At 45.4% G+C, this 22,605-nt stretch overlaps 1 protein-coding gene across 2 annotated transcripts in view; it reads left to right on the top strand.

Annotated features, from left to right (window-relative positions):
* Window positions 1-22,605, top strand: part of TPR (translocated promoter region, nuclear basket protein) — a 213,965-nt gene that overhangs the window by 53,947 nt on the left and 137,413 nt on the right. For both annotated transcript variants that reach the window (XM_040408451.1, XM_040408450.1), the window contains exons 9-10: window positions 9,811-9,898; window positions 9,997-10,137. In XM_040408451.1, coding sequence (XP_040264385.1) covers window positions 9,811-9,898; window positions 9,997-10,137 — 229 coding nt within the window. The remainder of the gene's footprint in view (window positions 1-9,810; window positions 9,899-9,996; window positions 10,138-22,605) is intronic.

Genomic DNA, 22,605 nt, shown 5'->3' with positions numbered 1-22,605 from the left:
CCTTATCCCCTAGTTTCCAAAATGGGGTCACTTCTTGGGAGTTTCTACTGTAAGGGTGCATCAGGGGGCTTCAAATGGGACATGGCATCTAAAAACCATGTGGAGTTCCTTTCCATCTGCGCCCTGCCGTGTGCCCATACAGCAGTTTACGACCACATGTGGGGTGTTTCTGTAAACCGCAGAATCTGGGTAATAAATATTGAGTTTTGTTTGGCTGTTAACCATCGATGTGTTAGAGAAAAAAATTGATTAAAATGGAAAATCTGCCAAAAAAGTGAAATTTTAAAATTTGATCTCCATTTTCCTTTATTTCTTGTGGAACGCCTAAAGGGTTAACAAAGTTTGTAAAATCGGTTTTGAATACCTTGAGGGGTGTAGTTTCTACAATGGGGTCATTTATGGGGGTATCCACTATGTAGGCCCCACAAAGTGACTTCAGACCTGAACTGGTCCTTATAAAGTGGGTTTTGGCAATTTTCTTAAAAATTTGAAGAATTGCTTCTAAACTTCTAAGCCTTCTAACGTCCTAAAAAAATAAAATGACATTTCCAAAATGATGCCAACATAAAGTAGACATATGGGGAATGTTAAATAATAAATATTTTATGAGGTATCACTTTCTGTTTTAAAAGCAGAGAAATTGAAATTTAGAAAATTGCGATTTTTTTTTAAATTTTTGGGTAAATTTGGGATTTTTTCATAAATAAAGGTGAAATATTTTGACTCAAATTTATGACTATCATGAAGTACAATGTGTCACGAGAAAACAATCTCTGAATGACTTGGATAAATAAAGGCGTTCCAAAGTTATTACCACATAAAGTGAGATATGTCCGTTTTGCAAAATTTGGCCTGGTCAGGAAGGGGGCAAAGGGCCCAGATGGGAAGTGGTTAAGGATACTTGCAGAGGGAGGATTTTTTATTCCAGGGGCCCCTTCGTCATCCCGAGATAGGGAGCTTTGTTTAGCGGCCTGGATATTGAAAGAATTCCTTAAATCCAGGGGTCTGTCAGAACAGGTAGTAGACTCTCCTAGCCAGCAGGAAAGTTACCTCCAATATTTGAAAATTTGGAAAACCTTTATGGGGTACGCGGGGCCAGATTTGGATCTATCAGTTTTTCCAGACATCCCATTAATTCTAAGATTTTTGCAGTAAGGTCTCAATTTAAAATTTAGACCCAGCACGTTAAAGGTTCAAGTCTCTGCCTTGAGTGTTTTGCTTGACTGTAGTTTAGCATCGCATCCGTGGATCAAACTGTTCATAAAGACGTCCATCAGATTAACTCCTTACGTTAAACCCAGATCATCTCCCTGGGATTTTAATATTATTTCCATGCTGACCCAAAGTCCTTTTGAACCTTTAGACGCAATTTCTATGAAGATGTTGTCTTAAAAGACAGCCTTCCTTTTGGCCATTACATCAGCCAGATGGGTAGGAGAGATTTCTGCCTTATCTGCTTCCCATCCTTATACCTCGATCTTGGAAGACAGGATTGTTTTTAGTCCAGATCCTGCCTTTCTCCCTAGGATGGTTTCCGATTTTCACAGGTCTCAGGAAATTATTTTACCCTCATTCTGCCAAAATCCCAGAAATGTAGGAGTAGAGGTTCCATACACTAGATGTAAGGAAGTGTGTGTAAATACTGTGGGGTTTTGCTCTGGTAGATGGGGTAAGCGGACGCAGTACCGAGGCAAGACAATTTCTTAATGCAAAACTTCAGTGTTTATTCACACTAGAGGCAAATGCATAAAACAATGTGTTACTTTGCAGTCTGTGTTTACGTCACACACAATGGAAAGTACATCTTGGTGTTACTTCACACAAATTGGAGAGTTCATATAAGCAGTCCATGGCAGGCTTTAGGGGGCCTGTTTCCTCGGCCCATGGGTCTCAGCCCTCCAACCTGGCACCGAGCCTCAGATCACAGCACAGAGATCCTGCTGCTGAGCCCAGCTGCCTATTTAAGTACAGACAGGTGCTGCCAAAAACCCGGACCGGCAATTAAAATCCAGTCCGGTATTTGACCCCACCTGGCTGCAAATCGGCTCAGCAGCACACATTGGGAGACAAATACCTGTTTTCCCAGACCATTCCCCTCACTGTCACAATACTTAGACTCAACCAAGGAATGGAGAAAAGCCCAGTAGTTATTTATTCAGTTTCAGGGTGCAAATAAGGGTCTAAAGGTTACAAGTCGTACTATTGCCAGGTGGATAATGAGAACAATAAGTCTAGCCTACTCTTCAGCGGGTTTTCAGGTTCCTTCGGGGTTCTCAGCCCACTCCACGAGAGCTATAGCTTCTTCCTGGGCAGAGAGGGGCTGTGCCACCATTGACCAAATTTGTAGAGCAGCTACCTGGAGTTCCCCAAACACTTTTTACAAATATTATAGTTAGCCTTTGGGAGAAAAGTCTTGCAGGCGGCAGTCCCACCCTAGGTTTATTTAGTCTAATCTCTCACTGGTGCTGTCATGGGGCGTAATGGGAAATATATTGATTACTCTTACCGGGAATCAGTTTTCCATGAGCCCATGACAGCACCTACTTTATTACCCACCAAAAGTAATCTTTAAGTTCCTTTTTGTATGTTGTGTTTCACTGTATATAGAAATAGGCAGTCCTATGAATATTGTCACAAACCTGAGGAATCAAATATGGAGGACCCTTTTTAAAGATCTGGGAAGTTCCTGTCTGGAAGGGGGAGGATCTCTCACAGGTGCCGTCATGGGCTCATGGGAAACAGTTTACCTGTAAGGGTAATCAATTTATTTCTGCCCATAGAAAAATCCTCTTTGCTATTGTGGCGAGAAACTTGTTCCTAGTGCCCCCCTGTCTATGTATTCAACCGTAGTTGTGTTGTCGAATAAGAGTTTTACATGGCGTAGAGGTATCTTTGAATGGAGTGCTAGAGGAACTTTGAAAAATGCCTAAAGTTCCTTTTGATTTGACGAGGCAGTCGCCAAGGAGTTGTTCAAAACTCCTTGAACCATCAGGTCTGCCGCATGACCACCCAAGCCTCTGTTGCTGAAATCTGTAGTGACTGCTAGCAGATTTTTCTGACTCTAGCAGACTCCTGTATGCATTTTTTTTTTTCTTATTTTCCACCAGGCTAGGGATTGTAATACCCTTGACGGAAGGCCTACCTTTCTTTCTAAGGAGGTTTGAGTACCGTCCCAGGAATCTAGAAGAAAGGATTGTAGAACCCTTGTATTGCTCTGAGCCCATCTGACTGCGGGTATAAAGAATGTTAGGTGACCTAAATCTGTCATGTTTCTGATGGAAGTTTTTAACTTGCAAAATTGAGAGATCTTTTGATATATTGTCAACTGCTTTTCTTCTGGGAGGAAGGCATGAATCCAGGAGAACTCCTAAGAAGACTTCCTTCACATGGTCTAGATGAAGTAGCAGCTCGTCTTATGTTTTGTCTGCTAATAGGAAGTCGTCTGGACAGGGTATTATGAGAATCCCCTGTAAATTGAGGTAACTTGTCACCTCGGATATATCCTTTTAAGAAGATTCTTGGAGCAGAGGATAGTCCAAAGGGAAGGGCCTGGAATTGGAAATGACAAAGGCGGGTCCCTATGTAAACAGCAATTCTCAGTAGTTTCTGGTGTTTTCTGAGGATTGGCACGTGATGGGCATCTTTTAAATCCATAGTTAACATATAGCAACTTCTGAGGAAAGAGGTTTATGGTTGACTTGATTGTTTCCATTTTGAACTTTTTGTAAGTTAAATATTAGTTCAATTCCCTTAGATTTATGATTCTGAATGAACCCTCCGGTTTCTTGATCAGAAATACTGGAGAATGGAATCCCCTTTTCTCGCTGGTATCATTGGGGGACACAGGACCGTGGGTATAGCCTGCTGCTGCCACTAGGAGGCGACACTAGGCTGAAAAAAGACTTGGCTCCTCCCCTGCAGGCTTTACCCCCTCCAGCCTGGAGAGAGCATGTCAGTTTTTAGCTGTGTCGTAGGAGGCAGATCCCCTATTTTTTTATTTTATTTTTATTTTCCTTTTTAGGTTGGGGGTCCAGGGCTACTAAGAGCTCTGCATCCCCGGGGGGACTGACCGGTGACGCTTATTCCACCGCTCTGCCTCCCACAAGAAGACAAAGTGGACCAGGAGGGCTTGACCTTCCTGCTCCCCCCAGCCATAGGGCCACCTGTTCCTGCCCTTCAACCCGGTCCCTGTCACTTGTGCCAGGGATTGAAGAGGTGGCTCTGCTGGTCCATGTTGCAAGGGTGAAGAACACAGATGAAGGCAGGTGAGTAGTCCGGAGTGGGTAAGCATCCTCGGCTCCCGGTCGTCCTCCATCCCCCCCCCCGTTGGTCACTTCGTCAAAATGGAGGACCTTCTTTCTTAAAGTGGGCCATTCCCCGGTGAGGGCCCCACATTACCTCAGCCCCTGAGTTAGGTTTGGGCTTCTATCCATGTCTGGGGGCCTGGGTTCCCCCATTATACTCCGGGGGATCATCTAAGGGCGTATCGCTAACTTTCTGCGGCATCACCTTATCCGGCCTGCGGTATACATTCAGGGTACTCGAGAGCGCCACTCTGGACACTCTGCTTCCCGGCCGGTTCGGCCAGGCGCAGAAAATTTAGGCCCCGGCTTCTCTTCGGGCCTACTGGTACTCGGCCCGAGCGGTTTTTGCGGCCCGCGGCAGGGGGACGCAAGCGGACACATCCGACCGCCGATTGGAAGGTAAACTCCCAAGTACCTCTGTTATACCGGTTGGCCATGCGCTGACTTTATGTCCCGCCTTTTCGGCCTACTAGGCCGCAACTTTAGTCTGATTATGGAGGGGGCGGGTTCGTCCTTTAGGCGGGAATTCTCCCCGACTAGTGGTCCCTCCTCCCCCAGGTGCCAGCATGAGCTCCGCCTTCGATCCTCTAAGCTGGGTTAACCCTTCATGGTAAGCCATTTTTGCAGCAGGCACTGGATAGCCAGTGTCCCTTTCTGCAGACCAAATGCCTTAAGTTAAAAAAAATATATTTAACCTCTTCCTGCCTCTTATTCATTTTGCAGGGGCATTACCGGTAATCCTGCCCCCCTCAGCCCACATCACCGCAGGACCATCCTGATGGTGTGATACCAGACTGGCCCATGTCCTATCCGGTCAGTGGAGGATTGCTCACGGTTTCCAATCCTCCCTCCGGGGTCGTTTGGTTGATAAAGGACATCTGAAGAATCCCTAACCACCCTTCTGGGTGATCTGGTGGATATGCCACCACCTGTGCAATCCAGTGGAGGACCCCTGTAATCCCAATCCGCCCTACGGGGCCGTTTGGTTGATACTCCATCTGCACAAATCCAGGGGAGCACATCGGAAGGTTCCCAATCCGCCCTACGGGGCCGTTTGGTTGATAATTCTCCACCTGCGCATTCCAAGGGGGACCTCTGGGAGTTCCCAATCCACCCTCCGGGGTCGTGGGTTAAGTACCGCCCACTCAATCCAGTGAGCGGTCCTGTAGAGGTGCCGATTCCACATCCTGGGTGGTTCCTCAATAAGGTTGTATTCAGAACCCTCCCTTCCGGCAGGGGTTGGTTCTGAGGAAACGGGGGATCTGTTCTGCAGACTCTGATATGAATCCAGTTCAATCTTCTAGTATTGCATCCATACTGACCAGCTGTACTGATGGTATGCATTACCCCCTTCCTTAGGCGGCATTGCACCACTACGGGATAGGTGAACTGACTGCACTAGCACTGGTCTCAGTGCCAGCCATTCGCGTCCCTCCTTCCGGACTTGATGGAATTACCGTTCCACTGAGTACAGTACTGGCAGTATACATTAGCCTCCCTCATAGGCGACGTTATGGCAATATCACTGGTGGCAGTGTTTACCGTAAGCATTCCCCCCTTACATAAGTGGAGGAATTTCTCTTCCCACCGGGTACAGGACTGATCATATGCATTACCCTCTTCCTTAGGGGCGTAATTCTCTACCATTGAGTTCAGTTCCTGCTGGGTGCATTACTCCCTGCCATAGGCGAGGTTATTGTGCTAACTCAGGATACGGTACTTCCTGTATATTTTTCTCCCCTTCATAGGAGGAGTAATTACACTTCCACTGAGTTCAGTGCTTACCGTAGGTAGTCCCCCTCCGCCCCCCCCCCCCCCCCCCATGGAGGTGTGATTACACTACCGTTGGATACGGTTCTGATTATCTCGATACCCCCCTTCCTTGACCGGAGGAGTGCGCTACTACTGAATGCTATTCAACAGTTGTGGCATTACCCCATTCTACAACCAACGGGAAATCACTGTCACGTCTGTCACATGTGCTCAGTGTGAACCTGCTTTCATCTGTGAAGAGCACAGGGTGCCAGTGGCAAATTTGCCAATCTTGGTGTTCTCTGGCAAATGCCAAACATCCTGCACGGTGTTGGGCTGTAAGCACAACCCCCACCTGTGGACGTCGGGCCCTCATATCACCCTCATGGAGTTTGTTTCTGACCGTTTGAGCAGACACATGCACATTTGAGGCCTGCTGTAGGTCATTTTGCAGGGCTCTGGCAGTGCTCCTCCTGTTCCTCCTTGCATAAAGGCAGAGGTAGCGGTCCTGCTGCTGGGTTCTTGCCCTCCTACGGCCTCCTCCACGTCTCCTGATGTACCGGCCTGTCTCCTGGTAGCGCCTCCATGCTCTGCACACTACGCTGACAGACACGGCAAACCTTCTTGCCACAGCTTGCATTGATGTGCCATCCTGGATAAGCTGCACTACCTGAGCCACTTGTGTGTGTTGTAGACTCCGTCTCATGCTACCACTAGAGTGAAAGCACCGCCAGCATTCAAAAGTGACCAAAACATCAGCCAGGAAGCATAGGAACTGAGAAGTGGTCTGTGGTCACCACCTGCAGAACCACTCCTTTATTGGGGGTGTCTTGCTAATTGCCTATAATTTCCACCTGTTGTCTATCCCATTTGCACAACAGCATGTGAAATTGTCACTCAGTGTTACTTCCTAAGTGGACAGTTTGATTTCACAGAAGTGTGATTGACTTGGAGTTACATTGTGTTGTTTAAGTGTTCCCTTTATTTTTTTGAGCTGTGTGTGTGTGTATATATATAAAGTCCGCAGCACTCCTTGAAAGATGAAAAAAATGTGCTATTTATTCACACGTCATATAGCAACGTTTCGGTTCTCTCTCAGAACTGTGAGAGAACCGAAACGTTGCTATATGACATGTGCGAATAAATAGCACATTTTTTTCATCTTTCAAGGAGTGCTGCGGACTTTTATTATTTGTTCATCATCCTGAATCGAGGGATTACCGCTGGCACCCATCTCTCAACCAAATTAAAGGAGTGCTGCCCGGCTTTTTATGGATATAGATGGCTTGTCTGTCTGGCTAAGAAGACAGAGGGGCGGTCCTTCACACTGCATGCCTGCATTAGGCTTCAGAGTGAGGAGGCATGTCTCTCAGTAATCCAATCTGATTGGCTGGCAGGGAGCTGCTGGCTACAGCTAGTGTGTATGGGAAGTGAGGGAAAGCAGTATTGGCCTCCGAACTGGCAGAGGAGCCATCTTGAGAAGGTCCTCGTTTTGTAAATGTTTAAACAGCTGTAACTAAGGGAAAAACTCAAGGAAAACAGTGGTATGTGAAGAAACTAAAGATTGCTTTATGCATAATGCTAAAATAGTTTTTTTATTTTTTTATGAAAACATGAGTTACCCTTTAATGCTGAGTCTCGCTGATGAGACCCACAGTATTCTTGCTGCAATTCTTATTTTGGCCACCAGATGGCAGGCTAACATAAGAAATTAGCAATTCACAGTAAGTCATTTTTAAAAATACGTGATGGCTCAGAATGAAAAAAAATGAAGGTTTTATAGGCTCATATATGAGCTTCAAAATCATTGCAAAATATAAAAGTTTAATATATAAAATATAAGTTTAAATCACCCCCCGTCCGTATAATAAAATACAAAATAAAAAATATAAACAACATGGGTATCATGCGACAGAAAATGCCGGTACTATTCAAACTTAAAATTTATTTTTCCGATACGGCGAATGGCGTAACGGAAAAAGGGTCAAAATGGCCAATTTTTCATTGCTTCTTTCCCCAAAAAATGTACCGTATTTTTCGGCGTGTAAAACTACTGGGCGCATAAGATGACCCCCAACTTTTCCATTTTTAAAATATAGGGTTTGGGCTATGCTTGCCGTATAAGATTACCCCTGCCTGCCCAGCCCTCCCTGTCTCCAAGACTATAAGACTATCTTCTGCAGTCCAGGGAACTGACCATGGCAGCCAGGGCTTCAGTAGCATCCTGGCTGCCATGGTAACCTATCTTTTTCTTTTCACATTCCCAGTTTCCCACATAGGAACTACTAGGGGCTGGGAAAAGATGGTGGGTCCATTGCCATGGGGGATGTGTGGATGGCACTGTTATGGGGAGGGTGATCAGTGGATGGAACTACTATTGGGAGGGGGATCTGTGGATGACACTATATAGCATCTTATGCTATATGTGTCATCCACAGATCTCCCCCATAAGTGTTCCCCAATACACCTACCCCGCCGCTCACAGCAGTATAATATCTAAAGACTATTCCTTAACCGGCAGTAATTTGAACTTTAAATCAGCGCTATGATCTTTATTACCTTACAAAGAAGCTTTGGTAACAGGCAGAGCGGGCGGTGGTGTAACATAACTCACTCACGTGATGCGCCTGCTTCGTTCATAAAGTGGGTGGAGCAGGCGCGTGATGTGAGTGACGTTATACTGCCGCCCGCTCTGCCTGTTACCGGAGCTTCATTGTAAGGTAATAAAGATCATGGCGCTGATTTAAAGTTCAAGTTACTGCCGGTTAAGGAATATATCTGCATATACCCGGCATAAAAGACGACCCTCGACTGTTGAAAATAATTTCTAGTGTTATAAAGTAGTCTTAAACACCAGAAAATACGGTAATAAAGTGTGATTAAAAAGTCACACACGCCAAAATGGTATCAATAAAAAGTAGATTGGCCCGCAAAAAATTAGCCCCTATACAGCTCAGTAGACCTAACTATAAAAAAAAAAGGTTTTCAAAGTTTACATTTATTTTTACACTATTTGGACATTAAAAAAAGCCTATACATATGGGGTATCGTTGTAATCGTATTGACCCAGCGAATGTCAGTTTTGCCGCAAACAAAATTAAAGGGTTAAAGAGAACCTGTTGCCACAAAATGCAATGCAGTCTGCAGGCAGCATGTTATAGAGCCGGAAGAGCTGAGCAGGTTGCTTAAAGGGATTCTGTCACCAAGTTTTGGGCTATAGAGCTGCAGACATGCACGGCTAGATCGCCGCTAGCATGTCCGCAATATACCGGTCCTATAGGGCTGTGTGCTTTTAATTTCTTTAAATAAGGATTTTATAGATATGTAAATTAGTCTTGTATGTGTCCAAGGGGCTGTACTAACCTTCCTGGAGCCCAGCCACGCCCGCCTGTGAAGGAGCCCAGCACCGCCTATGTCCTCCGAATCTCCTCCTTGGTGACAGAATCCCTTTAAATATTTTTGTGAGGAGAATCAGTAAAACCTGTAATTTATACATTGATATCTCTGCATTTTCTGCTTATTGTGAACAGCTATCAGTGATTGGCAGTGTGTGTATGAGCAAGCTGTCAGTCACTGGTAACACCTCCTCTCTGTACCTATAGTTCTTCACTGGAGGTGGAAAAATAAAAGAGCAACTGTTATTGGAGCAGCTCACTGTTGAGGAGGGATTGTAGGCCTTCTCAACAGTACTCTGGCTACAATGTTGTCACTGAAATTTTTAATTTGATTGCAAATTTTTTAACCCATGTTCCAGAGTGCTGCTGATGATTCTGAGACCAAAAGTGTGGAATTGACTCAGGCAGTGGAGGAACTGCATAAACTCCTAAAAGAAGCCGGTGATAGTAAGTAGAAGTTTGTATATTCATTTACTTTTGTGTCATCGGTAAACATGTTTGAGAATTTGAAATTTATCCGCTACTTTTTTTTTTTTTTTATCAAGATAATGCATCGCTCCAGGATCAGCTGGGAGAAATGGAAGCTGCAAAATGTCAAATTGAGAAAGACCTTGGCGAAAGAATCTCTAAATTAGAGCGAGAACTTGAAAATGCTAATGATTTGCTTTCTTCCACCAAGCGGAAAGGTAGTCTGGAAATGCTGTCTGTGTGTGTGTAATATATAGATAGATGTATAGCTATTTACATTTTTAGATTTATTTCATGTTCGGCATACAAGATTCGGGTTATCTGAGAATTCCGTTATGGATTCCGCTACACAGACCATAAGTTATGGTCTGTGGTTTCGGAATCCATAACAGAATTCTTAGATAACCTGAACCTTGTACGCCGAACATGAAACACAAGTTTGCTTATCACTAGAAGTAAGCCTTCAGTGGTCCCTGAATGCTTCCTGTGTTTTTATTTTAATTTTTTTAATTTTTTTTTTCTGTTCCTTTACTTTGACACATTTGTGTTGGAGAACAAAGTGTCAAAAGATGTGACTAGGTGTCTCCAGTTATAAGGGTGTTCACAGGTGTGAACTGAATTGTGGCCGATGTCTGGTTTGGATGTAGAAAGGGGGCTCTGTGGTGGGGGTCCCCTCCCAATTCAATGTGGTTTCCTGTCTCTGGGGAAGCTTGCATTCTTTCTCTTTCAGTTCCTTCCCCCTGGTGGTGCTCCTAATTTCCTTTAAAAACCCTGCTTTTTATGTAACCTGAGGCATACCTGCAGATCCCCAGCGGTAAGAGATGCCATCGATGGTGCACTATGGGGACGAGCAGAGGCACTGCATGGCCAACCTGTGGATTTCCAGCTGTTGTAAAACTACAACGCCTACCATGCTCTGCTGTAGGCAGACTGGGCATGCTGGCAGTTGTAGTTTTGCAACAGCTGGAGAGCCGTAGGTTGGCCATCCCTCCTCTAGAGGGAACTTCATAGGTGCTGGAGCGATCATGTGCCTGGCGGCATCGCTGATGCGCCATAGGCACAGCCTGAGGAGTTTCCGGCAAGGAGATAGGCCGGAGAAAGGAGACGAGACACATGACCGGTGTGCGGTGTGGTCCCGGTGACGTCCTCATACAGCCTATGAGAAAGGTGCACGGTAAGCAGGTAGACGGCGTCCTATTCAGAGCCCTGGCTGGACAGTCAACTGATCAACATGGTGGAGAAGCATACAGAGGACTCTGGAGTTCCTCCAGCCCTGGTATATGACGAGGGGTGAGTCTTCTGGGGCATATGGGGTCCTGCTTCCCTCCTGATACCATCATGCTTAATGTATTTTCAGACAAAGCCTAGAAAGATTGTATCTAAATAGGAGTGTGGCTTGTGTAGAATGGCAGTAGCACCTGATTGGGAGAAGGATGTGTCAGACCTGTATTGATAGAACAGTGGCTGAGGAATCGCCATCTTTCTATAAATGTCTGCAGGCACTGGTCAGTTCCGAAGTAAATCCCTCTCTATCCTTTAGAAAAGTTGCCGGGGCAAGAGAGCCTAAATTGAGGCATCTTGAGACTGCTTAGGAGCCTGCGTCATCTAATTCTGAGGAAGATGAATTTCGCTCCTCATTATATTATCCTTCTGAAGGTTCATCCCTATCTTGTGAGGAAGGCGAGTTTACTGGTAAACAATGTTTTCCAATAGAAGATACAGATAGTCTCTTAAAAAGCCGTAAGATCCACTATGGGCATTGAAGAAGTGAAAGTACCTAAGTCTATTCAGTACATTGTTTGGGGATTAGAGTCTAAACACCACAGCACCTTCCCCTGTACATAAGAATATGTCAGTCTTGATTAAAGCGGAATGATAGGTTTATATTTCGAAAAACCTTAAACGTAAATACCCCTTTTAAAGGGAACCTGTCACCGGGATTTTGTGTATAGAGCTGAGGACATGGGTTGCTAGATCACCGCTAGCACATCTGTAATACCCAGTCCCCGTAGCTCTGTGTGCTTTTATTGTGTAAAAAAACCCGATTTGATACATATGCAAATTAGCATAAAAGAGTCATATCTTACTTATGTGACCAGAGAAGAGTCATATTTTCAAGCTCTGACTCATCTCAGGTTAATTTGCATATGTATCAAATAGTTTTTTTGACACAATAAAAGCACACAGAGCTTTGGGGACTGGATATTGCGGATGTGCTAGCAGCCATCTAGCAGCCCATGTCCTCAGCTCTATACACAAAATCCACGTGACAGGTTCCCTTTAAGGAAGAGGACTGTGCTACTTGGTATAAGACACCCAGGATTGACATAGCTATATCCAAAGTGTCGACGAAAACGGCCCTTCCCTTTGAAGACATGGGAGTATTAAAGGATCCCCTAGATAAAAAAAAAAAGCAGAATCCTTTTTAAAAGGAGCCTGGGAAGCATCTACCTCTTCATTCAGGCCAAGCATAGCCTCTGCATGTACAGCCTGCTCCCTTTTATGGTCTGGCTCTCTGAGCTGGAAAACAAATAAAAAAAAAGATATCCCAGAGAGGATATTTGGGCCTCCCTGCCCACTATGAGGAAGGCGGCAGACTTTTTAGTCGATGCTTCAGCCCATTCGGTTAGATTGGCGGCCAGGTTGGCCACTTTATCCATCTCTGCCCGCTCTGTGGCTAAAAAACTGGGTGGGGACCTCCCATCAAAAAATATATTGTGGTGTGCCATGTGAAGGGGAATACCTTTTTGGGCCAGTGTTAGACCATTTACTAGAAAAGGCGGCGGACAAAAAGAACCTTGAAGCCCTGGGAATTTTTATTTTTTCTCAAACTGATTTTAACCGTACCTTCAGGAATAGCCAGGAAGGAGACCAAAAAAATCTAGGGAAGGTAGATTCAGAAACCAGAGGAGAGGAAGAAATTATTTTTTCAACCAGCCCTTTGGAGACAAAAACAAAATCGGCAATGACGCCAGAAGTCAGATGGGGGCGGACTAAAGCTTTTTTTTTTTTTTTTTTTTTTTTTTTTTCGCCTGGTCCCAGATCTCTGCCAGCTCTTGGATTCTGGACACTATACAGACAGGTTTAAAAATAGAATTTCTCAGGAAGGTTCTTGATTACAAAGAGTCACACTAAGGGTCAAGTAAGATCCATAATGGAAGAAGTGCTAAAATTAATCAGTCTGTTTTATTCCTGGTACCAAAAGGACAAGGCAAAGGTTTTTACTCTCTCCTGTTTAGTAAAAAAAAAAAAGTCTGCTCCTTCAGAACTATAATAAACCTAAAAAAAAAATTAAAATAGAAACTATAAGATCAGTGATAAACCTTCTTCCTCCACTGTATCAAAATGTAGAGGAGGTAAACCAGTGGCACTACACCAAACCTGTGGTTATTCTGGATACCGAGGAGTGGTGCCTCACGGTGGTGCTCAGCATGTAGCAGCAGTAAGTATGCAAAATATCTTCAAACGAAGGAGAAAAACAAAGAGCGGCACTCACCGATTGTAGAAAGGTATACTTTAATCCATGATAAAATCAATAAAAATATAGGGAAATATAAATGGAATGTAAAAACCGCAGGATGAATACACACTGTAGATTGCCAGTGGCACAATCAATGGGTGTTTGCAGATATCCCTTAGAAGACTCAAAATATGTCCCCTAGTTGGATCTGCAAAGAAATCCTTTGGAGCAGTTACTCTATAATATAAGATTATGTCCTCCTTGAGATGATCCTCTAATTGGGATGTAAAATGTTCCGAGGTCGGCACTGTGGCCGACCTCCATGGCGCAACTCCACTCAAGGGATTTCCAGTGGGAAATTTCCCGTTGGCAAAAGAACAGCTCCCTAGATCAAAAAATAAGAATCTCGGACCAGACTCATGAGTCTGGCATGATGGTTGAAAAATAATTTGATTCAGGGGGTCCTATGAAGGTTGGAAGACCTTGTTTGTCTAACAACCGATGCAAGCCCCTGGCGGTGGGGGGCTCACATTCAGGAAATTTCTGTACAGGGTCGTTGGGAGGACACTCAAAGGGGATCCTTAAACCTACAGGAACTGACAGCAGTTGGTCTTGAAATTGAGTTCGGTCCTTCCATGAATAAGGGGAAAAAAATCTCAGTTTTATTTCAGACAACAAACAGTGGTTTCTTATCTGAACAGACAGGGGGGTACAAGGTGCAGGATTCTGATTATCCTCCTATTAGCGGTAAAAGAATGTGCCTCGATTTCAGCAGTACATATCAGGAGGACGAAAAATGGATAGGCGGACTTTGAGTCCCCATTTGCCTTCTCAGGGCAAATGGAGTCTGGATCAGTCTACTTTCAAGAGAATAACGACTCTCTGGGGCCAGCCAGTAATAGACCTTTTTGCTACCTCCCAGAACAAGAAAATTCAAAACTTCTCTTTAGATATGGCAGGATTCCCTTGTAGAATAGATGCCTTCCTTCAGCCCTGGAACTTTCCCATAGTCTACACCTTTCCTCCCCTCCTTCTGATCCCAAGAGTTCTAAGAGGGATCAGGGAGGACGGAGCGAGGGTTATACTTATAGCCCAGTTTTGGCTGAGGAGGTCATGGTTAACGTGGCTCCAAATCAGGTCGGTCTCAGATCCTTGGGTGCTTCCGGAGGCCCGAAACCTTTGGACCCAGGGTCCAGTGTTTACACCCTGATCTAAAAAAAAATTACATCTAACTGCCTGAAATTTGAAAGGTACTAGGTAGAAAAGGTTTCTCTGATGCCTTGATCTCCACTATTATAAGTAGAAAAAATGGTGACCGTAGCTATTTATGCTAGAGTTTGGCAAAGGTTCTTGGAATTTGCAGGATCCACATTGAACAAATCCACTCTTCTGTTCCCATTCGTCTAGTTTTAGAATTCCTCCAGAGATTTAGAACTCTGGCAGGTTTCGACTCTTTCTGCCTTATTTAACCCATTCAAGACCAAGCTAGTTTTTACCTTCAGGACCAGGACATTTCTAGCAAATCTGACATGTCCCTTTTTGTGGTAATAACTTTAAAACTCTTACTTATCCAGGCCATTCTGAGATTTTTTTTGTCACATATTGTACTTCATGACAGTGGTAAAATTGAGTAAAAAAAGCATTTTTTTTATTTACAAAAAAACAAACGACATTACAAAATATTTTGAAAAATTTGCAAGTTTCCACATTTCAATTTCTCTACTTTTATAATAGACAGGAATAAAAACACATTTACCACTGATTAAAAAAGAAAAAAAAGAAAATGCCCTACACATGTTTGGTATCGCCGCGTCCGTAACGACCTGATCTATAAAACAGTCATGTTACTTTACCCGAACGGTGAACGCCATAAAAATAAAAAACTATAATGAAATTGAAATTTTTCCCACCTTCCCAAAAAAGGTAATAAAAGTGATCAAAAAAGTTGCATGTATGCCAAAATTGTAACAATCAAACAGTCATCTCATCCCGCAAAAATCATACCCTACCCAAGATAATTGCCCAAAAACTGAAAAATCTATGGCTCTTAAACTATGGAAACACTAAAACATGATTTTTCTTTTTGTTTCAAAAATGAAATCATTGTGTAAATATACATATTGGGTATCGCCGCGTCCGTATCGACCGGCTCTATAAAAATATCACATGACCTAACCCCTCAGGTGAATACCGTAAAAAAATAAAAACGGTGTAAAAAAAGCCATTTTTTTTGTTACCTTACGTCACAAAACGTGTAATAGCAATCGATCAAAAAGTCATATGCACCCCAAAATAATGCCAATCAAACCGTCATCTCATCCCGAAAAAAATTAGACCCTACTTAAGATAATCGCCCAAAAACTGAAAAAACTATGGCTCTTAGACTATGGATACACAAACTTTTTTTTTTTTTATGAAATCATTGTGTAAAACTTACATAAATAAAAAAATTGTATACATATTAGGTATCGCCACGTCCGTGACAACCTGCTCTATAAAATTACCACATGATCTAACCTGTCAGATGAATGTTGTAAATAAAAAATAAACGGTGCCAAAAAGGCTATTTCTTGTTACCTTGCCGCACAAAAAGTGTAATATAGAGCAACCAAAAATCATATGTACCCTAAACTAGTACCAACAAAACTGCCACCCTATCCCGTAGTTTCTAAAATGGGGTCACTTTTTTGGAGTTTCTACTGTAGGGGTGCATCAGGGGGGCTTCAAATGGGACATGGTGTCAAACAAACCAGTCCAGCAAAATCTGCCTTCCAAAAACCGTATGGCATTGCTTTCCTTCTGCGCCCTGCTGTGTGCCCGTACAGCAGTTTACGACCACATATGGGGTGTTTCTGTAAACTACAGAATCAGGGCCATAAATATTGAGTTTTGTTTGGCTGTTAACTCTTGCTTTATAACTGGAAAAAAAAATATTTAAATGGAAAATCTGCCAAAAAAGTGAAATTTTGAAAATATCTATTTTCCATTAATTCTTGTGCAACACCTAAAGGGTTAACAAAGTTTGTAAAATCAGTTTTGAATATTTTGAGGGGTGTAGTTTCTTAGATGTGGTCACTTTTATGGAGTTTCTACTCTAGGCGTGCATCAGGGGGGCTTCAAATGGGACATGGTGTAAATAAACCAGTCCATAAAAATCTGCCTTCCAAAAACCAAATGGCGCACCTTTCACTCTACGCCCCGCTGTGTGGCTGTACAGTAGTTTACGGCCACATATGGGGTGTTTCTGTAAACTGCAGAGTCGGGGCAATAAAGAGTCTTGTTTGGCTGTTAACCCTTGCTTTGTTAGTGGAAAAAATGGGTTAAAATGGAAAATTAGGCAAAAAAAATTGAATTCTCAAATTTCATCCCCATTTGCCAATAACTCTTGTGCAACACCTAAAGGGTTAACGAAGTTTGTAAAATCAGTTTTGAATACCTTGAGGGGTGTAGTTTATAGAATGGGGTCATTTTTGCGTGGTTTCTATCATGTAAGCCTCGCAAAGTGACTTCAGAGCTGTAGTGGTCCCTAAAAATTGGGTTTTTGTAAATTTTAAGATTTGCTTCTAAACTTCTAAGCCTTGTAACATCCCCAAAAAAAAAAATCATTCCCAAAATAATTCAAACATGAAGTAGACATATGGGGAATGTAAAGTCATCACAATTTTTTGGGGGTATTACAGAAACTGAAACTTTGAAATTTGCTAATTTTTCCAAATTTTTAGTAAATTAGGTATTTTTTAATGCAAAAAATAATAATAATTTTGACTTCATTTTACCATTGTCATGAAGTACAATATGTGACAAAAAAAACTCTCAGAATGGCCTGGATAAGTCAAAGCGTTTTAAAGTTATCACCACTTAAAGTGACACTGGTCAGATTTGCAAAAAATGGCCTGGTCTTAAGGTGAAATAAGGCTGTGTCCTTATTAAGGACCAGTTCAGGTCTGAAGTCACTTTGTGAGGCTTACATAATAGAAACCACCCAAAAATGACCATTTTAGAAACTACACCCCTCAAGGTATTCAAAACTGATTTTACAAACTTTGTTAACCCTTTAGGTGTTCCACAAGAATGAAAGGAAAATGGAGATGAAATTTCAGACTCCCTTTTTTTGGCAGATTTTCCATTTTAATCCATTTTTTCCAGTAACAAAGCAAGGGTTAACAGCCAAACAAAACAATATTTATTACCTTGATTCTGTAGATTACAGAAAGACCCCATTTGTGATCGTAACGTGGGGGCGTCAAAAGGCCGTGCCGGACCTCAGCTTCCCGCACGGACTCAGCTTCTCTCTGCAGCTTGCTTCTTCAGGGAACGCAGGGCATGGGATCTCCTGCGAGCTGGTAGGACGGTTACCTTCCCTCTCCAGCCTTGAGACCAGTAGGGGGTCCGGTAGGCAGCCACGTCCGAACCCATGAGTGACACCTGCATGCCTCCATCCGCCACTTATTATGCATGCATTAAATGCAAAATTAAGTTCCCTCGCGGCCAGTCGGACTCTGTATGCTGTACGCCCAGACAGTTTCTGCCCCCAGCCTACGCAGCCGCATGACCACCCGGACAGTGTGGAACGGACTGGGCCCGTGCATTATCCCAGGCAGTGGAGGACCCATCTAAAATTTCCCAATCCACCCTCTCCCTCATGGGTCGTTTGGTTGATAAATCCCCACCTGCGCAGTCCGCACCTTTCTCAGGCGAGCATCTTAAGGGCAGACCTTCGCACAAGCAAGCCCCCCCCATGGGTCTCGCTCTGACGCATCCTCCCTCCCAGGGGAAGTTCTGTCCGATGGGGACATTGGTGACTCTGATATGGATCCGGAACAATCTTCCAAAATTGCTTCCATGGTGGACAGCTTAGTTACTGCTGTCCGTGACACCTTTCAGGTGCAGGATGAGTCCCCCTCCCCGAGTCACCAGGGAGTGTCTTTTCTCCGCTCCAGACAAACTCCCAAGGCTTTCCCCTTATATGACGACTTTTCGGTTGTCATTGCCAAGGCGTGGGACCATTCAGATTGTCGCTTTACCACATCTAAGCGACTTGATCTACTTTAACCCTTTCCGGCAGATTGGGTGGATAAACGGTCCTCTCTTCCCAAGGTGGATCCTCCGGTCGCACGTCTCACCAAGCACACAGCCATTCCGGTGGCCGATGGCTCAGCCCTCCAGGACCCAGTGGATCACCGTTTGGAGTCTTTTGCTAAGTCTGTTTTCGCAGCAAGTGGCTCAGCATTTCATCTGGGAGTGGGTGCTCCGGTTAAAGGGGTTTTCCGGGTTCAGAGCTGAACCTTGACATACCCTTATTTTCGCCCAGGCAGACCCCCTTAGGCTAGCATCAGAGCATCTCATGCTCTGATGCGCTCCCTTGCCCTGCTTAAAGGAGAGCATCGGAGCGTGAACTGCTCCGATGCTCAAGTCAGGGGGGCTGCCTGGGTGAAAATAGAGGAATGTCCGGCTTCCGCTCTGAACCTGGACAACTCCTTTAAACTAGGACTTGGTGCCGGACCTTCCTCTAGCTGAGCTCCGGTCCTTGGCCCTTCAAATCTCACAGGTGTGGAAGTACCTCTGTGAAGCTTCCTTGGACACGTGTGCACTGGTTGCCCGCTCTTCCCGCCTCAAGGTTACCGCGAGAGCCGAACTGTGGCTTAAGGTGTGGGCAGCGGACTCATTGTCAAAGCGTTCCCTTACAAGCCTTCCTTTTTCAGTCTCCCGATTGTTCGGGGCCCGTTTAGATAAAATTATCTCCGAGGCTACGGGCAGTAAAAGTACCCACCTACCATTGGGCAGATCCAAGCGCACGTTCCGTGCTAAGCCTTCAAATGCCCGAGCCCATTATTTTCGCCACTTCTTTGGCACACGACTGGCAGCGGGAGCCCCTCCCAGATCCTCTACGCAGGACCAACGGAAAAAAACATTCTTTATGCCTCAATCAGCCTTGTACCCACGAGCACAGCCTACCCGTCCCTCCACCAGCCAACAGTCCTCCACATTAAGTTGCGCCCTCACCCTCTTGGGTTAAGGGTCGCCTCCTTTTTCAGGGAATTTGGCGGGCTCACATCTCAGAAGCGTGGATGCTCGAAATCGTTACTTTGGGTTACAAGGTCGAGTTTGTGTCCCCCTCCTCCACAATGTTTCTTTCTGTCCCAGCCCCCCAGGTCGGGCTGTTGCCTTTTTCCAGGCATTACAGTCTTTCCTCGCGCGAGGTGTGGTTTCCCCGGTTCCCTTGGCAGAACAATTCACTGGTTTTTATTCAAACCTATTTATGGTCCCCAAAAAAGAAGGATCCGTTTGCCAGGTTCTGGACCTAAAGTTGCTGAACCGGTTTCTCTGGGTTCCAAAATTCAGGATGGAGACCCTTCGCTCCGTTATTGCTTCACGGGACCGAGGCGAATACCATTCTTCAATAGACATTCGAGACATGTACTTGCATGTCCCCATTACCCCGGCGCATCAGCGCTTCCTCCGCTTCACGGTAGGGCTCCATCACTACCAGTTCGTCACCCTTCCATTTGGCTTGGCGATGGTACAGCGAGTCTTCACGAAAGTACTGACGCTTCTTCGTAACAAGGGCATCACCCTGGTTCCTTATCTGGACGACATCCTGGTCAAAGCAGCAACCTTCAATTAGAACGAGGACCGTCTGTGCATCACTCTGGATACCCTAGCACGGTTTGGATGGCTGGTGAACTTCCAGAAGTCTTCCCTCCGTCCCACCAGACAAATCACTTTTCTTGGCATGATCCTCGACACGGCCGCGGCGTTAGTGCGCCTCCCTCTGGACAAGAGGCTAGTCCTTCAGCAGTCGGTCCGTCTTCTCCTCCGGCACAGGTACCCGTCAATTCGGTTTTGCATGCAGGTCTTGGGTGCAATGGTCGCTTCCTTCGAGGCTGTTCCGTTTGCACAATTTCACACACGTGCACTTCAACGGACGATTTTTGTTGTTGTGGGACAAGTCACTGGAATCCTTGGACCGTCACATTGTTCTGTCCCCAGGGGTGAGTTCGGCAATCAGGTGGTGGCTCTTGGCCCCGACCTTGGAGACGGGGAAATCCTTTCTTCCGGTCTAATGGACAGTCATCACCACCGATGCCGGTCTTCAGGGTTGGGGTGGAGTCTTCCTGCCTCGGACACTCCAAGGCGTATGGTCGGTCTGATTCCAAACTGCCCATCAACATCCTAGAACTCTGGGCTATTCATCTATCCCTTCTCCTTTTGGGACGCTCTCCTGAACCCGCAGTCAAGCGGTGATGGCTGAGTCAGCCAAGATCCTGCAGTGGGCAGAGATACATGTACTAGCTCTTTCGGTGGTCTACATTCTGGGAGTGGAGAATTGGACAGCAGATTTCCTCAGTCGGACGACCGTGGACCCGGGAGAGTGGTCTCCGCACCCGGAGGTGTTTGAAGCAATCAGTCTCCGTTGGGGCCAACCGGAGGTAAACTTGATGGCGTCCAGGCTCAACCACAAACTTCCCGCCTTCTCTCGAACAAGAGTTCCCAAGGCATGCGCCGTAGACTCTCTGGTGGCACCATGGGATGGGTCCTCCCTGTTGTACTTGTTTTCCGCCTCTTCTCCTGCCGCATGTCCTACGCAGAATCCGGATGGAGGGCATCCAGAAGATTCTCATCGCTCCAGACTGGCCCAGTCGCGCGTGATACTCTGATATTATCCTTCTTCTAGGAGACACGCCATGGCCCCTTCCGCTCAGGGTTGATTTTCTCTCTCCGGGACCTGTCTTACACCTGCGTTTAGAGTCTCTACGTTTGACATTCTGAAGCAGCATGGTTTCCCTGACTAGGTCATCCACACCATGATTAAGGCCAGGAAACCAGCGTCATCCAAATTCTATTACAGAACTTGGAGGTCTTTTCTGCGTTTCTGTGCGGAACGTGACTTCCCCCTGCTCGCTACGCTTCTCTTCCCACTCTCCTCTCCTTTCTGCAATCAGTGTTGGATTTGGGTCTGGCTCTTGGTTCTTTAAAGGGCCATGTGTCGGCACTGTCCATTTAATTTTTTTTTTATTTTTTTCAGCGTCCTCTAGCACTGCAGGCCCCGGTGCAGGACCTTACTACAAGTGGTGGCTCACACTGTCCCGCCTTATTGCCCCCCTTTGCCCTCTTGGGACTTGAACCTTGTCCTTGGTTCCCTCCAATCTGCTCCATTTGAGCCTATGAACGCAGTTCCCCTCCATATTCTTTCCTGGAAGGTTGCATTCCTGGTGGCTATCACATCCATCAGGCGCGTTTTGGAATTAACAGTGCTTTCTTGTAAGGAGCCCTTACTGCAGCAAGATAAGTGCTCCGCCCCATACCTTTTCAGCCGAAGGTGGTCTCGACCTTCCATGTCAACGAAGACCTTGTTCTCCCTTCGTTCTGCCCCCCCTCCCTCACATCCTAGGGAGCAGGATCTCAATCAGCTGGATGTGGTTGGGGCTCTCAGGATTTACTTATCAGTTTCTAGCTCTTTCCGCCGTACGGACTTTGTTCGTCATTCCTGAAGGTCCTCGCAAAGCTTTGGCAGCCTCCAAGGTGACGATTGCAAGGTGAAGGTTTGGCAATTGCTGAGGCACACCGCTCCCGGGGCAAGGCACAGCCCCTTGGTATCATGGCCCACTCGACCAGGGCGGTGGGTGCTTCTTGGGCTAGTTTCCACCATGCTTCCGCGTCACAGCTGTGCAAGGCAGCGACTTTGTCTTCCTTGCACATGTTCACCAAGTTTTACCAGGTGCATACTTTTGCATTAGCAGATGCTGCTCTGGGCCGCAAGGTCTTGCAGGCAGCAGTGTCTTAAGCTTCCGCGAGGATGTTTTCCATGGGCGTGTGGTTCTTGCCTCCCCGTGGACTGCTTTGGAACGTCCCACGGTCCTGTGTCCGTCCCGTCCCCCTCTTCCCAATGATACGAGCGAGAAAGCGAGAAAACAAGATTTTTGTGGACTGTTTTGTAAAATCTTTCTTGCTTAGTTCATTTGGGGGACACAGCTCCCACCCATTGTTTTGTTATTGCCGCAGGTGGTAGCGGTTAGTTTGCCGGTGGGGTCATCAGTCGGGTTCGGTCCTTCCGGCATTAGTTGTGTTCTAGTTTTCTTAATGTATGTTTTTTTTTTTTTTTTTGTGTTTTTTTTTTTTAATTCTCCTACTGCTTGGGCACAAACTAATATGCTCTCTCCAGGCTGGAGGGTGGTATAGCCTGCAGAGGAGGAGCTAACCATTTTCAGCCTAGTGTCGCCTCCTA

This window comes from Bufo bufo, chromosome 9 (assembly GCF_905171765.1).
Source record: "Bufo bufo chromosome 9, aBufBuf1.1, whole genome shotgun sequence".
Lineage (NCBI taxonomy): Eukaryota > Metazoa > Chordata > Amphibia > Anura > Bufonidae > Bufo > Bufo bufo.
Note: the sequence above shows the minus strand (reverse complement) of the source record. Positions and strands in the feature narration are given on the sequence as shown.